This window comes from Danio rerio, chromosome 4 (genome assembly GCF_052040795.2).
Source record: "Danio rerio strain M-AB ecotype USA chromosome 4, GRCz13ab, whole genome shotgun sequence".
NCBI lineage: Eukaryota > Metazoa > Chordata > Actinopteri > Cypriniformes > Danionidae > Danio > Danio rerio.
The window spans coordinates 71,531,715-71,547,500 of record NC_141024.2 but is presented as its reverse complement, the minus strand read 5'-3'; the positions used below and the strand labels follow the sequence as shown (position 1 = coordinate 71,547,500).

The 15,786-nt window shown below is 40.0% G+C and overlaps 2 protein-coding genes across 8 annotated transcripts in view; one reads left to right on the top strand and one right to left on the bottom strand.

The window, feature by feature from the left end:
- Window positions 1-15,786, bottom strand: part of si:cabz01054394.7 — a 202,854-nt gene that overhangs the window by 104,438 nt on the left and 82,630 nt on the right. The window lies entirely within an intron of this gene.
- Window positions 1-15,786, top strand: part of LOC100149554 (uncharacterized) — a 34,897-nt gene that overhangs the window by 12,362 nt on the left and 6,749 nt on the right. The window contains exons 1-4 of one of the 6 annotated variants that reach the window (XM_088650278.1): window positions 7,015-7,279; window positions 7,852-9,317; window positions 10,758-13,448; window positions 13,604-14,966. In XM_088650278.1, coding sequence (XP_088506404.1) covers window positions 14,882-14,966 — 85 coding nt within the window. In that variant the 5' untranslated portion in view covers window positions 7,015-7,279; window positions 7,852-9,317; window positions 10,758-13,448; window positions 13,604-14,881. Of the gene's footprint in view, window positions 1-2,976; window positions 3,121-6,039; window positions 6,129-7,010; window positions 13,449-13,603; window positions 14,967-15,786 lie in introns of those variants that run through there. The other 5 variants (XM_087249907.2, XM_088650277.1, XM_087249906.2 and 2 more) reach the window with 5 other exon arrangements.

Genomic DNA, 15,786 nt, shown 5'->3' with positions numbered 1-15,786 from the left:
ATGCGAAAGTGATCCTGCGAAAGTTGTTCACAATATTGATCATCCTCAGAGTTTGTAATTTAGTCAAATGTTTACAAATACAAGCGCAGCCGTTTAAAGCTCATTTGTGGTGAATGATGTCAGAATGGATGTGTGAATGCTCTTTTCCGGAAAATTTCCGTAACGTCCTCGCCTGTGTGAACAGCGCTTTTTTGAATATACCGGTAAAGTCGTTCCGGAAATTTTCCAGATATTTACCGGTATCACTGTGTGAAAGGGGCTATTGAGTGTGTCATTCAACGTGACTATGGTAAATTTTATTCAACAGTATATTTTGTAAAAGCATATTAAGCAAGGTAAAAAAATTAAAAGTAACTCAAATAATATAGCTCATTTTTAAAAGTAATGTGTTATATTACTCGTTACTTTGAAAAAAGTTATATTATTACGTAAGGCGCGTTACTTATAACGCATTGGTCACACTGCACTTTTCTCCCCATAGACTTCCATTCATACGCACACAAATGCGTCAGACCGGAAACGCAAACTTGTGCGACAAGTTTCGCAGTGCGCTGTGTTGAAAAGTTTAAGCTCGGTCAACTCTGACCTTTGAAATCGCATCACTAGACTGCGTGAGACCAATCGAGGATCAAAACAGGACCTCTCATGACAGACAATTAAAACATGGACCAATCGCTCACTTTTCAAATGTCTAATCATCTTATTTAATCCCGCCCCTTTTCGCAGCGCTGTTCGACAGAATTTCGCACCAACAAACTCTAGTGTGACCGCATCTTTACCCCCAACACTGCATAAGACACAATAAGATGGAAATAGTTTAAATAAATGATTCTCATTAAAATTATTACTGGATATTTTAGAATTATGCTGCGGCAGGGCCGGAGTGGGACTTTTCAGCCCTGGAGTTTCGAGCCTTAGACCGGCCCACCTCAGTTCACGACTGACTATATTAAAATAAGGTCATTTCGAATTCAGTTTCTAATGACACGATCACGTATTTTTCCAGAAAACAGCTGCTTTATATGTTGAAATGTTCAACAACCCAAACAGTATTTTATGTCTTAACAATAAAAATGAAAAAATAAAATAAAATAAATAAATTCAATTAGATAGGTAAGGATAGAACTCGGGTCCTACAGTGTGGTAACACAAGGTGCTGACCACTGGACCACAATGGCGCCATTGTTAAAAACATGTCTATTGACGGCTTAATCTTTTTCTCCCCTTTCTAGATTTCTGATCAAGTTATGTCAGATTTATTAATGTAGTGAATCATCTGATTTTCATTGAGCAGGTGTAATATTCATTAATATTAATTATTCGAATTCTTATATTCACTAAGGTGCCGCTGTTTGGGGTCGAATAATAGTTACGTCATCATTAACCTGCAGGCTGAATTTTGCTCACGGGGCTGCGAGAAAATAAATAAAAAGCGCGGAGCTGCGGCAAAATAATGAATAAAAAGAGTGAGACCATGGTCAAATACATAAATAAATGAAAAAAAGTGCGACTGCTGAGAGTGCAAGCAGCTAGGGACACTGGCCCTCGCGGCCAAAAAATGGACCGGCCCACTGGGAATTGTCCCGTCCTCCTGATTAGCCAATCCGGGCCTGTGCTGCGGTCACATTAGAGATCGAGTTCGTGAAATTCTGTCGTACGGCACTAAGAAAAGGGGCGGGATTAAACGAGATGACTAGACATTAAAAAAGGCGAACGATCGGTCCATATTTAAAATTTCTGTCCAGAGAGGTCATGTTTTAATCTTCGATTGGCCTCACACAATCACGTGAAACGATTTCACAGGTCAGAGTTAACTGTCCATTGCAGCGAACTGCGAAACTTGTCGCACAAGCTTGCGTTTCCGGTCTGACGCGTATAAATGTAAGTCTAGGGGGAGAAAAGTCCAGCAGCTTCATTGTGCTCATATCAACAAGTCACCGTCAGCACTGATCATGCATGTTTTGCAATGAGATGCAACTTATCAATAGGGATGGCTGACGTGAAACTGATGTTTCGACACAGTGTCGAGATCCCGAAGCGCAAGTGTTTCGAAACACTGCACCGAAGCATTATCCGAAGCACCCAAGTCACGTGACTAAAGTGTTTCGAAACAGCTAGTCACGTGACTAAAGCGATTCAAATCATCGATCAACTTAGAAACGTTTCGAGACCTGGCGAATCCTCATTTGATTGCCAAGGTCAACAAATATTCTCTGTCTCATGTGGCTTAGAGGACTGTGTGTTTGCTAATTGATTCTATGCTCTGCATGATGTTTTGGGTTCGAATCCCGACTTGTACAAATGCTCTGAAATCATGGTTTTATGTATTTTAATCATGTTTCTGTTTTGTGTAGCCTAAATAGGATACAGCTGCAGTTACGCCATCAATTTAGCATCATTTTTGTAACACTGTAAAACAATAATAAATATTTTTACAGTATGGTTGGGTTTATGGTTTGGGTAGACATTAATAAAATACAATAAATGGGAAATTTAATGAATAATATAAATAATTCTTGATAACTTCAGGTCACCATTTTTGATCTAGCAACAACCCTGTTTTAAGACAAAAACAAGACATATTTATTCACAAATTGTTCATTCGGATATCAGACCAATGTTGAAACAAAACAATACAAGAGCAAAGCATTACCAACTGGTATTACAGCATTTCAAAACAACTGTGACAGCCTGGCTTCGAAACCTACTAATCCTGCATGGACATCTGACTCCTTAACCACTGTACTATGTTACTTGAAGGATCAATCATACAAATTTGACTTTAATGCCTCAATTTGTTCAACTGTTCTTTGCTGAAGCTGTTTCAGTGCAATACATAAAAAATGACCACTAGATGTCACTGTAGAGTGGGGTTTCGAAACGTTTCGAAGCTTCGACACATTTGCTTCGACTGTTTCAGTGTTTCACGAAGCCTCGCTTTGCCCACCACTACTTATCAATGGTTGCATTTCACAGATGAGGAGATCGTGGACACTGATGGCGAGGTGAACAGAACGAGTCCTCAATTGGACAAGCAGTGAAGGAAAGGTGCCAGTTTATAATGGGTGGTGATGAGACTGCTGACAGGTGAGTTGCGTTAATAATCATGTGACCGTAGCAGTGTTTCTGTACAAAGATGCAAATTAGACTTGCAGTTGAAGTCAGAATTATTAGCCCCGCTTTCCTTCCCCTCCACAGTTTCTGTTTAATTGAGAGATTTTCTCAACACATTTATAAGCATAATAGTTTTAATAACTCATCTCTAATAACTGATTTATTTTATCTTTGCCATGATGACAGTAAATAATATTCGACTAGATATTCTTCAAGACACTTCTATACAGCTTAAAGTGACATTTAAAGGCTGAACTAGGTTAATTAGGTTAAGTAGGCAGGTTAGGGTAATTAGGCAAGTTGTTGTATGACGATGGTTTGTTCTGTAGACTATCGGGAAACAAATTAGCTTAAAGGGGCTAATGATTTTGACCTTAAAATGGTGTTTAAAAAAATAAAAAACGCTTTCATTCTAGCCAAAATAAAACAAATAAGACTTTCTCCAGAGGTAAAAAATATTATCAGACATACTGTGAACATTTCCTGAATCTATTAAACATCATTTGGGAAACATTTAAAAAAGAAAAAAAATCAAATGTGTGCTAATAATTCTGACTTCAACTGTGTGTACCTAAACGAGCACATGTCACTCCGCTGCTAGTCCGTTTGCACTGGCTGCCAGTTGCTGCTCGCATCAAATTCAAAGCCCTGATGTTTGCCTACAAAGTGACTTCTGGCCTTGCTCCTTCTTATCTGCTCTCACTTCTGTAGATCTATGTGCCCTCCAGAAACTTGCGTTCTGTGAATGAACGTCGCCTCGTGGTTCCATCCCAAAGAGGAAAGAAATCACTTTCGCGAACGCTCACGCTCAATCTGCCCAGTTGGTGGAATGAACTCCCTAACTGCATGAGAACTGCAGAGTCACTCGCTACTTTTAAGAAACGACTAAAAACTCAACTATTTAGTCTCCACTACACTTCCTAATCTGCAATTGCCTCTCTGAATATCACACTAACTGTACCCCAAAAAAAAAATACTAATACTACTAATACTTCCCTTCTTAGACTTTACAGACCTGAAACTTGCCTACAGCACTTATTCATTGTTGCTCTTGGTTGTGTAAATTGCTTCCTTGTCCTCATTTGTAAGTCGCTTTGGATAAAAGCGTCTGCTAAATGACTAAATGTAAATGTGTGTGTATGTGTGTGTGTGCACAGCAGATTTGGATTTTCTGCATCCCCAATCCATGTAAACTCGAAGCCAATGTACAGGTAACCCTCATTATATATGCGTTTCTTACTTGACATTTTCTCACTCTTTAGCGTAGACCTAATTCCCTTCATCAGTAGACCTCTGCTGGATTTCTCTGTTTCCACCTGAGCCTCTTATTCACCTTATTATAGTCTGTGGTGAGGTTTTAGCTAATAGCAGTCTTAAGCCCTCACACATGTTTTGTCCGGCACTTACAAACAAGACACGGCCACTTACATGACATGCAAAGTGTTTTTTTGTTGTTTTTTTTTTAAGGAAAATCGATTTTCGTAATTGTGATTATTGAAGTATTAGTTCCTGTAGTAGTTGATGTCGTTGGTATAGTGGTAGCAGAAGTAGTAAAAGTGTCGTTGTAGCAGTAGTAATCGTTGTTGGTGTAGTAGTACCAGTAGTAGATGTCGTTGATGTAGATGTTGTAGTAGCAGTGATTGCGGTAGTAGTAGTAGTAGTAGTAATAGTAGTAGTAGACGTTGTATTAGTTGTAGCAGACGCTGTAGTATCAGTAGTGGTAGTCATTGTTGTGGTAGTATCAGCAGTAGTAGACATTATAGTAGTAATAGTTGTGGTTGTGATTGTAGTAGCAGCAATAGTAGTTAATAATTATATAGTAATATAAGTCACTTTCTGCAGTAGTAGTAGTTAGGGTAGTACTTGTGATTTATTATCATTGTCATTTATTATTTCTGTTGTCCTTTCTTTCTTTTTACTGTCATTATTTCTATTATACATTACTAAGCATAGTTGTTGCTCCCTAACTCTGACTGGTTTCTTCTGTATCTGTTTTACTTATATCTGCGAGACTAGATTCATTTATTGGCTAACATTGTTCCTAATGTATGTAATCTGACCTTCCACCAAGTTACCTTTACATGGACACACACACACACACAAACACACACACACACACACCTAACAGTACCTGACTATATAGTTTTTTTTCGTTTTTTTTTTGTTATGTTTTTTGTTGATGTTTTTTGTATTTGTATGATCCCAATTTATGTACCTTTTTGCATATTCTAAAAAAAAAAAAAAAGGAAAATCGATTTTCTGAGTACTGCAGCATCCACCAAGAAGCTCTAGCGTGCCAGATGAACTTCATAAAAGCTCATCCATTAGCTTCACATATTTTATTATTTTTTGTTTAGTCGCGTATACAGAAAATCTGTGTATTTAGTTATTGTAGTTAAAAATGTCGAGTTTAATCAGAGAAGGGGTGCTTGACAGGTGTCAAATATTAGAAAGGGGTGCACACAGCCACATTTTTAGAGGTGCGATTATCTACTGTTAACGGTATTGAGGGGTAAATCTAGATTATTCATTTGCTTTGGTTAAGACTGTTAAAAATATAATTCACTTCAGATAATCTTTCAGAAACTATCTGCTAATTAGGCCTAGATGTTTTTGTTATATTAACCCCTAAGTATTTTATTCATTTTTGATTGGAATATTTTATATTTTCGCATCCAAGGTGTCGTACAAGCAAATAATTTCACACTTTTATAAATTTAGTTTGAGTCCAGAAGCTCAGTGAATGGTTAAAGCAGGAGGAGCTTGATCTTTATCTTTAAAAAATGGCGTAGTGTCATCTGCTAATTGTGATATGCGAGTTTCTCTTTTAAAGATATTAATGCTTTTCCCATAAGCGTAATAATAATACGACGATATTTGTCGACAATAAACGTAAATAAAAGTATGACGTCATAAAGCAGCGCCGCAGAGCTGCGTAAACCCTGCGTCTGTTTTGATTCAGCTGGCGGGGAAAGGTTAGTGTTGTTTAGCTGTTTGTCTCTGTATTTCTATCGGTTTTGCACATGATATGATGTACAAAGTATCGTTGGATGCAGCATTGCCTTGTTTTACTTAACGTCTTGAACAACTTACGTTAAGCAGGAAAACCTCATCTTACAGCAAGCAACGAGAAAACGCCTCGCATTTCACTCCTCTCTGCATTATTAATGTGTTTATAATATTAATAACAGCAATATTAAAAGATGAGCAAGACGAGATGAAGAATGTTCATGATGGTCTTATTTCCAAAATCTGATTAACGTTAGTTAACTACGTTGCATGGTTATTACAGTGTTGTCCATATGTGTTGGAGTAATGTCACTTTAATGTTGTATTCATTTAGTTTCAGGCAGTAAATGCAACATATTACAGGTGTCGTTTTGCAGCTAAACTCCTGCAATGAACATTGAACAACCTTAGTCATATTCAGAACAAAGCAAATGAGTAGATTAATTGTGTCCCTGTAGATATTTACTCAATCTAAGACGTTTCAAACCAATCAAATGTAGTAACGGATGTTTGTTATATTAGCTAGCTAATGGCTGTTTGCAGGGTTTCCGATCGGGCCAGTGGTTCAGATTTTTAAAAAGAGAAGTTAATAGCTATGTCTTAGCCACATACAGTATTTAAAAAAAAATTTCAAAAGCCAAACATAATTGTAATACCTACCCTTTTTAATACAACTGACAATATAAAAAATTACAATTGTGATGTAACTAAATTTGATAGTTTGCGATGTGTGTGTATATATATATATATATATATATATATATATATATATATATATATATATATATATATATATAAAATTTATATACACACATACGCATATACGTACCAGTCACATGTTTGGGGTCAGTTTTATTAATTTTTGCATGTTTTTTTTTTTTAAGACTGACTGACTGACTGACTAACTGACAGGTGCGTGATGCGTGAGGCCAGCAAACACAACATTTAGCCGTTTCACTTAACTTTAGGACGCATTAATGTCGCTCTGTAGGTCTATTGGAGACATTCATAAACATTCCTAGCAAATCTAATAAATGTTGGAGACATACTCGTTACATCAACGCACTAAATCGCACTTCAGCAGTGTTTATTTGAGAGCGCACAAGAAGATCTGCGCTTGAGCAGCGTATATTTGAGAGGGCGTGCGAGACGTTCTGTGAAGGAGCAGAAGAAATCGGCGCGCAAGCAAAGAGATTTGATGACTTCAAACCACACTGAACTGAGCTAAACTGAACTGAACTTAAACACTAAAAACTGAACTACCGTGATCCAGTTACTATGACAATTTATGTAAAGCTGCTCTGACACAATCTACATTATAAATGCGCTACACAAATAAAGCTGAATTGAATTTGCATGCTTGTTGGCTATTACACAAATGCTGACTTTTAATACTGCGCTCGCGACATTTGTCATTGAAATAACGCCGCAGGTTATTGGTAGATCTGTGTATAAAAAGGCCCGAGGAAACACTGTGCCTTATTTCAGTGGATTGTTTGGTGGATGTATTGACCAGTGGTGTAGTCGGGGCTATACACACACACACGTATACTCAGTATGCCTACTTTTTACCATGAGCTGTTTGGGTATTACGACTTCTGAGGATCAATAATTGCGTATACCCTCGGATTTTTTAACTTGTAATTGGTGCATATTTGCAATCGTATCATTATCGCATCTTTCCCCGTCCCCTGACGACCCAAGCAGCAGTGAGAAAAATTTCCGGAGTTTTTCGAAGACGATGACGAGTCAGCTAAATGACGTCTCGCTAACGCATTCATGTAATCTATAAAACAGCATGGGCGTTGCTTTAGCCCCCCTATTTTTCTATTCAGCCCCCCTAAAACTTCCGCGATTACCTCATGATCTGTACACTACTAAATGATCGCCTCAGTCCCCTTTGAATTTGATAAGAAAACAGCGACAGACTCCCGCTTCTCCATTTTCAACTCGTTTTTCATTTTAATCAGCAGACCGCGGCTATTCAAAGCGAGAGCGCTCGGTGCGCGTTTATCGATAGATTGTTATAATATCTGCATATATTTGCAGTTCATTGCCACGGAGACACTTGTATCGCACGTACCCCAATGGGTCATGGAGGAGCATTCCCCATTTCAAAATTAACTATGATTATAAAACGCATTAAAGTGCATGTGGCATTAAAGGGTCACGAAACACCAAAACACATTTTTTGAGCTGTTGACAGTGGTATATGTGTCCCACACTGCTAAAAACACTATTAGGACACCTATATTTCACTAAAAAGTGTAAATTGGTTGTTTTTGCGTTATTTCAAGCAAATTCGTACTTCCGGTTTAAAACGAATTTTTGAAGCTGCGTCACGGTCATGACATAATAGCGTGTATTCCAGCGTGCAGACTGGACGTCTGTGCCAGAGTGTGTCTTATTACGTCTTACAGTGTGTTGCATTAATGCATGAGTAAAGCTTGGTTCAAACCAATCAGCGCCTTTATTGTGCAAATTCATTAATATTCATTAGTGTCACAGTGTTTTCACGACAGAGACGCCACGTTGTGTTGGCAAAACAAGCGTGAAGTGTTGCTTTTATAGTTTGCTGCCGTTAAGTTTTGTTTTCATTTTCTCTCTGTGAGAGCTCAGCTGGAGTCACGTGTGGATTAACAGTGTACGCGACGCTCGACAACAATAACTTACGTGTGTAAGGAGGATTATTGTTTACCTGAGAGCTGTTCTCATCTGCAAACGCTGAGATCTGGATTCGCTTGTAGTATTCTCTTCATAAAGACGCGGCTCTAGTTGCTGGTGATTGTCCTGTCGCTACAGATTTGGTAAGTGAGCGACCAGTGCTCTTTGTTTATTCAGTTTGCTCGTATCGAACTAACTATTGCACCGAGTGTAAACACGTTAGCATCACAACCAAACTTTAACCTCGTGTAGGGTTTTTACCGCATTTTGTGACCGGAATAACACACGCGGCTTTCTGACGCTACCTGCCGTGTGCATCTAAGTTTCCGGGAAATGTGGAGGTTTTTTTTCTCTCATTCGCCGTGCGGTATCAAACATTGCATGAAAAATACACGCTTAGAGCAGCTCCTCGCATCAAATATCTCGTTTGTCGCGAGAGGCATGAATGAATTCCCTGAATGAAAGAGCCAAACTGCAGTTAAAGTCCACCATTTAATAATTTGGCAAATAATTAGACTACAGATGTCCATGTAGGTTAAACACCATCACTTTCTCATGTGTGTGTATTTTGACTGAAACTCGCGCGTGCCCAAATAGACACTCTGACACCCTCCCACTTTAGTTCCTCCGACACTCCCCCCTAAACAGAGCTGGACACGCCCACTTTTCTGACTTTTTCCAAAGTAGAGGTGTGAAAACACCCTGCTGAAACGAGGGGGTTTCATGGCCCTTTAATATATCATACCATTCATGCACAGGGTTAAACACAGTGTTTGTTTTTCCTTCTGTGGAAGTCAGTAGTTACAGGTAACTTATGGTAAATAGATGAATTAATATTGTTAAAATGAGCTCTGATATCCCTTTTTACATTCACCATTCATTCAGAACGGACCTTCAGGTCACCCGGAAGGCAGAGAAATGATAAGTTTGGGTCACTTTCCCTTCACTGATAAGCTATATAGCCAGTTACACAACATTTCTATGTAACTCCCAATGATACTTCCGGGTTTCTTCCCACCACAGCCTCAATTTCGCTTTTGAATATGGCGGCCGCGTGAAATCAGTCTATTGTTTCTGACCATGTCCATCCCTTTATGACCAGAGTGTACCCATCTTCTGATGGCCACCTCCAGCAGGATAACATTATAGATGTGCAGCCAACAAATCTGCAGCAACTGCGTGATGCTATCATGTCAATATTGTTTTAAAATTTCGGTTGGGTGGGTAGTAGTACACCACTTTTTGTTTTAGGACTGCACCACTGGTATTGATACTTTTCACGTGACATCAGGCAGTGTCTGGATTGACTTCGATATTGGAAGAAACTGACATTACAATACTTTTTTTTTCTGCGATATATAGCTATATTATACTATATTATTATACTATAGCTCTATTTGGAATAAAATCATAATTTTAGACTCACTGATGATTTTGTTGGGGAGTGCATCTGCATAAAATACAATAAATCGATCCCAAGTATTGATAAGTGTTAATACAGCACAAATGCAAGTGAAAGTTACGTTTTCTGGGAGTCTAGCAATATTCAGGTACACAAATCGAATAATCAAATGTCAGGTATAACATAATTACAATTGATCTTTTTTATTTATCGTTATAACCAGTATCATTTCTTGTGCCTGAAAGTCTTAAAAACACTCATTCGGTAACAATTTCATGAGTGTTTTCAACTGTAGCTCAAACATTGCGATATCGATGCTGAAACAATATCGTGTGCAGCCCTACTTCACAGTGTATCTGTATTCCGTCTACACAGAACCATCCATAGCGTAGGGCAGGGGTCACCAATCTCGGTCCTGGAGGGCCGGTGTCCCTGCAGGGTTTAGCTCCAACTTGCCTCAACACGCCTGCCTGGATGTTACAGGTATACCTAGTAAGACCTTGATTCGCTTGTTCAGGTGTGTTTGATTAGGGTTAGCGCTAAAACCTGCAGGACACCGGCCCTCCAGGAACAAGTTTGGTGACCCCTGGCGTAGAGGATTTACCCAGTCAGTGGTTTTCAAACTCGGAAAGTAGTTGAGTATTGAAAGAGACACATGTCCCATACTGTAACAGTCTTAAATCGCAACGTGCGATGTTGAAATTTTCACTCGTGAGTTTTCCTGAGACGTCACTCAGACGAAACAAAGATACTAACACTCTGGCTGTTTCTCAATATGCGTTCTTCAGCGGTCTTGCGTCCTTGTGCTCTCGTGAAACGTCATCATCAGCTGCCTAAGTTCAGTTCCAATACTCAAGACCGCAAGTACGGAGGACGCGTGAAACTTCCCGTATGTGTTCTTTATATCGAGAACGCACCGATGCAGACTTGAGCACCGAACTCGCTCTGGAAGTCCCAGAAGTCATTGCGACTGGAGGTGGGAAGCGCAGCAATTTAATTTAGATTTATTATTAAAGTTCAGAGATATTACCTATTTACCTCAGGAGTTTCCCTAAATGAAACCGTGAAAGTAAACATTAACATGAATATCTTAATAAAGGATTAAACACATTAAGGGTGTTTGTTTGCTGAAATTCGTATTAAAATCTGTTGTATTTATATTGTGCAGAGTATATTTATAATGTTTTTATTAGGCTTGGGCGGTATCCAAATTTTGATACCGTCAAACCGCCCCCATATTTTACACCGGTATCCGGTATTTCCGGCGTAATAAAAAAAAATTATGACGTAAAGCAAAAGTGAGCAGACAGCGTCACCAAACTGTTAGCTTGTGCCTAAACCATTCAGAAACTGAATACCTTATATGCGACCTTAGGCTCGCGGTCACCTGTTTGTCTTGTTTGTATTCTTCTGCGCAGGACACTCCTCTCATTCGCACGCACACACACAGAGAAAGAGAGAGAGAGAGAGCGCCAAGCGACGCACAGCACAGCACCGCTCTCTCTCTCTCTCAATTCAATTCAGTTCAATAATAATAATAATGATTTATTCAGAAATTTCAATAATGATTTAGAGCAGCCGGAATGCAGAGAGCTGTAATCAGGCCATAAAAATTAGGCACGATGAAGCCTGAGCCTGACAGGTTCATTTTGATCGACAGCTTTATAAAGCCCGAACCCGTTTACAGCCCGACATTATACAAATGTGCTCATGCACACAGCTCTATTGCCTTTTTTCAAGAATGAGTCATTTATATGTTTTAACATCATTTATTCATAACAAACGTAGACTATAGGCCACTTGGAAGTTGGAACAAAAAAATAAAATAAGTCCTCTGTAACTTGGGTATACATACCCTTAGCTTTCAAATTGGCTAACACACCAATGAAAAGAAATCTTGCTTAACAAATCAAATTAAAATAAACTCTAAATGATGACGGGTATTTTGGCAATAACGAAATTAAGATAAAAACTGTGCAAGGTTTGTTTCGCCACTTCTCTTCACAATCTGGCATTAACTAGCTGACTTTTAAAAGAATATTGCCAAGCCTGTATACTCTGTCTACATTATGATTATATGGTTTAATTAATATTTATTTCTAATTTAAAAACACTTTACTCACCAAGATTAGGCTACGTGTGTTTGTGGAGGAACATAATTAAATCCACTGGCTTTAGCGCAGCCCTGCGCTCACGGGGTGCAGCAGCACTGAACACCGTTTCACTGCTACTGCTACAGGCCGAGATGTTCTGATCTGGCCGATTTTGCAAGTTTTGGGTAGGATTGTTTGATCATCTTCTACCAGCCAGGAACATCCATTTAATTTTCCATGACAGTAGTTTTAATGTAGCGAGTCACCCCGTCTTTTTACCTGTCAGCTTGCGGTTTGCGCTCTACCTTAATACGCAGTGTATGAGGCTCCTTCTGAGCTAGTGACTGGCTTGACCGCCATCAAAATTCGCTTTTTTACTACTTCATCATCATTTGTTTCACCTTTGCAGTGATGGATTTTAATGCAGGGATTTAGATTTTTTCGGGTCTCGCCGGGTTCGGGCAAAGATCTTCAGCTCTAATGCGGACCTCTCGTTCATATTTACCACGTGACGTCTCCCTTCTGTTCTGTCGAAACTGGAAATACTGCCAAACTGCAGGATACTTTAGAGCCTGCCTCGTCACCTCACCTCACCTTTCCCCCTCCCTCTCTCCTCCACACTGTCCCGTGATGACAACCACACATATGTTTTTGTAGGCATTAAATAAAGGATATTTCATATTTTATGACGGTATTGAAACTGACACCGTTACTATTTTTAGATCCCGCGGTATACCATAATACCGTAATACCGCCCAAGCCTAGTTTTTCTGCAAAGTATATTTTTTGAAAAGGAGGGAAACAATAAATCGTTGTATGAGTGCTTTAATGTTTAAATAATTTCCATTTAAAACGCGTGAAGGTCATGTGACCATCAGGAAGAACGCAGCGTCCCATTTCTCACAGGACGCATTCTCTGTCCTCGCGGTCTCCTGAGTTCGTTCTTCCGAGGACACCTGTCAAGACCGCTCTCCACAAGAACGCAAGTCCGTTCTCTGCGCTCTTGGAGTTGAAACACAGCCACTGCTTTGCAAGGTGGAAGCGAAGTGACGTCATTGAGAAACGGGCCTATTATGCAAGGTCATCATTTTGGAAATGATGTATGTGCAGTAAACAATCACATCTGTATTAGAAGTTACAACTTAACATGGACACCAGTTACACCAGTGGTCACCAAACTTGCTCCTGGAGGGCCGGTGTCCTGCAGATTTTAACTCCAACTCTAATCGAACACACCTGAACAAGCTAATCAAGGTCTTGCTAGGTATACTTGAAACATCCAGCCAGGTGTGTTGAGGCAAGTTGGAGCTAAACCCTGCAGGGACACCGGCCCTCCAGGACAGAGATTGGTGACTCCTAAGTTACACTATCAATTAGTGCTTAAAACAGGGTGTCCGCGGCGACTTAAAAAGTATTAAAAGTTGATAAATCAATTATGAGAAAAATAAGGGCCCTTAAAAGGTATTAAAAAGTCTCAATCACGTTTTACCCAAGATCTTAAGTTATGTTCAAGCGTTGTTCAAAGTGTTTGACCCCAAAAAAAAAAAGAATTTATTTAATTTCCTCCGAATATTAACAACAACATGCTCGATCCACGCAATTGGTTCTGGCCAGGGAGCATCTGGCCAAGCTCCTTTGTCCGGGTGGTGGCACATAATTTGTGAAGAACACGTAAAGGTGATGTGACGCTCTTCACATGTAGTGAAACTGTACAGCAAAATGGGAAAATGTAAGCTTGCGTTCTCCTGGTTGGAGAAGGACGAGTTTAAACAGTGGCTGAAATCGCTGAATACAACCCCGTAATTTATTCTTTCAAGCTGTTTCTTCTGAGCTTATCTGAGTTCTGTTGCTTGGTCGTGCTTCATTCATTTGTTTAACTACAACTGTCTATTAAGTTAAAGGTTTGATACTGATTAGAACTTGAAGTGGCGACGAGGTCTTAAAATATTCTGAGAAGGTCTTTAAAAAGGTGTTGAAATTACCTTTAGGATTCCTGCATATACGCTGTTAATAATAACTATTATTTTAACTTCCTAGCCAGTGTGCTTATGTAACCCCGCCGGTGCTACGCCACCCAACAAGCTCCTAGCTGGTATCGAACCGTCGACCTTCCACATGGGAGTCGGTTGCTCTACTAAGGAGGCTAAAGACCATGGCCTCTAGTGTCTGTCGCTAGAGCACCTTTAGAGGTCAGAGGTTTACCTGCACAGCACACACTAGATGGCCTCCGTTACACTCACCCCCCTAGACCTCACTCCCATACGGGTCACGGCACCAATGTAACCCCGCCGGTCCTACGCTACCCAATCCGCTCTGAGCTGGTATCGAACCGGCGACCTTCCACATGGGAGTCGGGTGTTCTACCAAGGAGGCTAAAGACCATGACCTCTAGCATCTGTTGCTAGAGCACCTTTAGTGGTCAGAGCATTGAGGTTTACCTGCACAGCACCTACTAGCTGGCCTCCGTTACACTTACTACTGAATCTGGGAGATCATTATTGAGACTGTATGCGTTTTAAATCCCGTTTTCCTCAGTGTTCATTAATCTTGTCTCCAACAGGAAAATTCCTGGTGAAATTGATGTGGCGTTTGAAAAAAGATGGACTATATTAAAGAGGAGAGTGAAGACATCAAGATTGAAGAAACATTCACAGTCAAACATGAAGATCCTGACGAGCAAGCAGGTCCGTTCTCATTCTTTAAGCTAAAGTCATTCTTTTCAATGATAGATGGATAGATACATATGCGCACTGTGCAGTGAGAGAAACTATTTAGGCTGCATGTAGTTTTGTCAAGGCTGCAGATTGAGGTCAGTTTCGTTATATATTAACACATTCTGAGTAAAATAGTTCAGTTAAAGTAGTTAATTTTCACCGTCAACTATTCCAGTGTATGTTTTATGCAGCGGATGCCCTTCCAGCTGCAACCCAGTAATGGGAAACACACATATATATACTCTCATTCACACACATACACTACAGCCAATTTAGTTGATTTAATTCACCTATAGCGCATGTGTTTGGATTGCGAGGGGAAGCCGGAGCTGACTCCACACAGAAATGCCAACTGACCCAGCCAGGACTCGAACCAGTGACCTTCTAGCTGTGAGGCGACAGTGCTAACCACTGAGCCACCTTATTAAGCAGAACTTTAGAAGCATTACACAGGTTAATTATCTTGATGAACTGTTATGCACATTATATTTGCATCTTAAAGGCTGATTTATACTTCTGCGTCAAACGCCGGCGTATGCTACGGCGCTGACGCATAGCCCTTCGCCGTGGCCGTCGCCGTCACTGACGTGCACCTTAAAAAAAATGTAACTACACGTCGCAACGACACGTAGCGCAAGCTCTGTGATTGGTCGGCTTGGTAGCGCTGACGAGTCTGGGCGGGACCGAGAGCCGCGGGAATGGCGCGAACCCAATGTAGCGATTGTTTACAAGTGTGGAGTCCCGTGAAGGAGCTCCGGATGGAAAGTTTTGTTCTGTGTTTACCTCATAG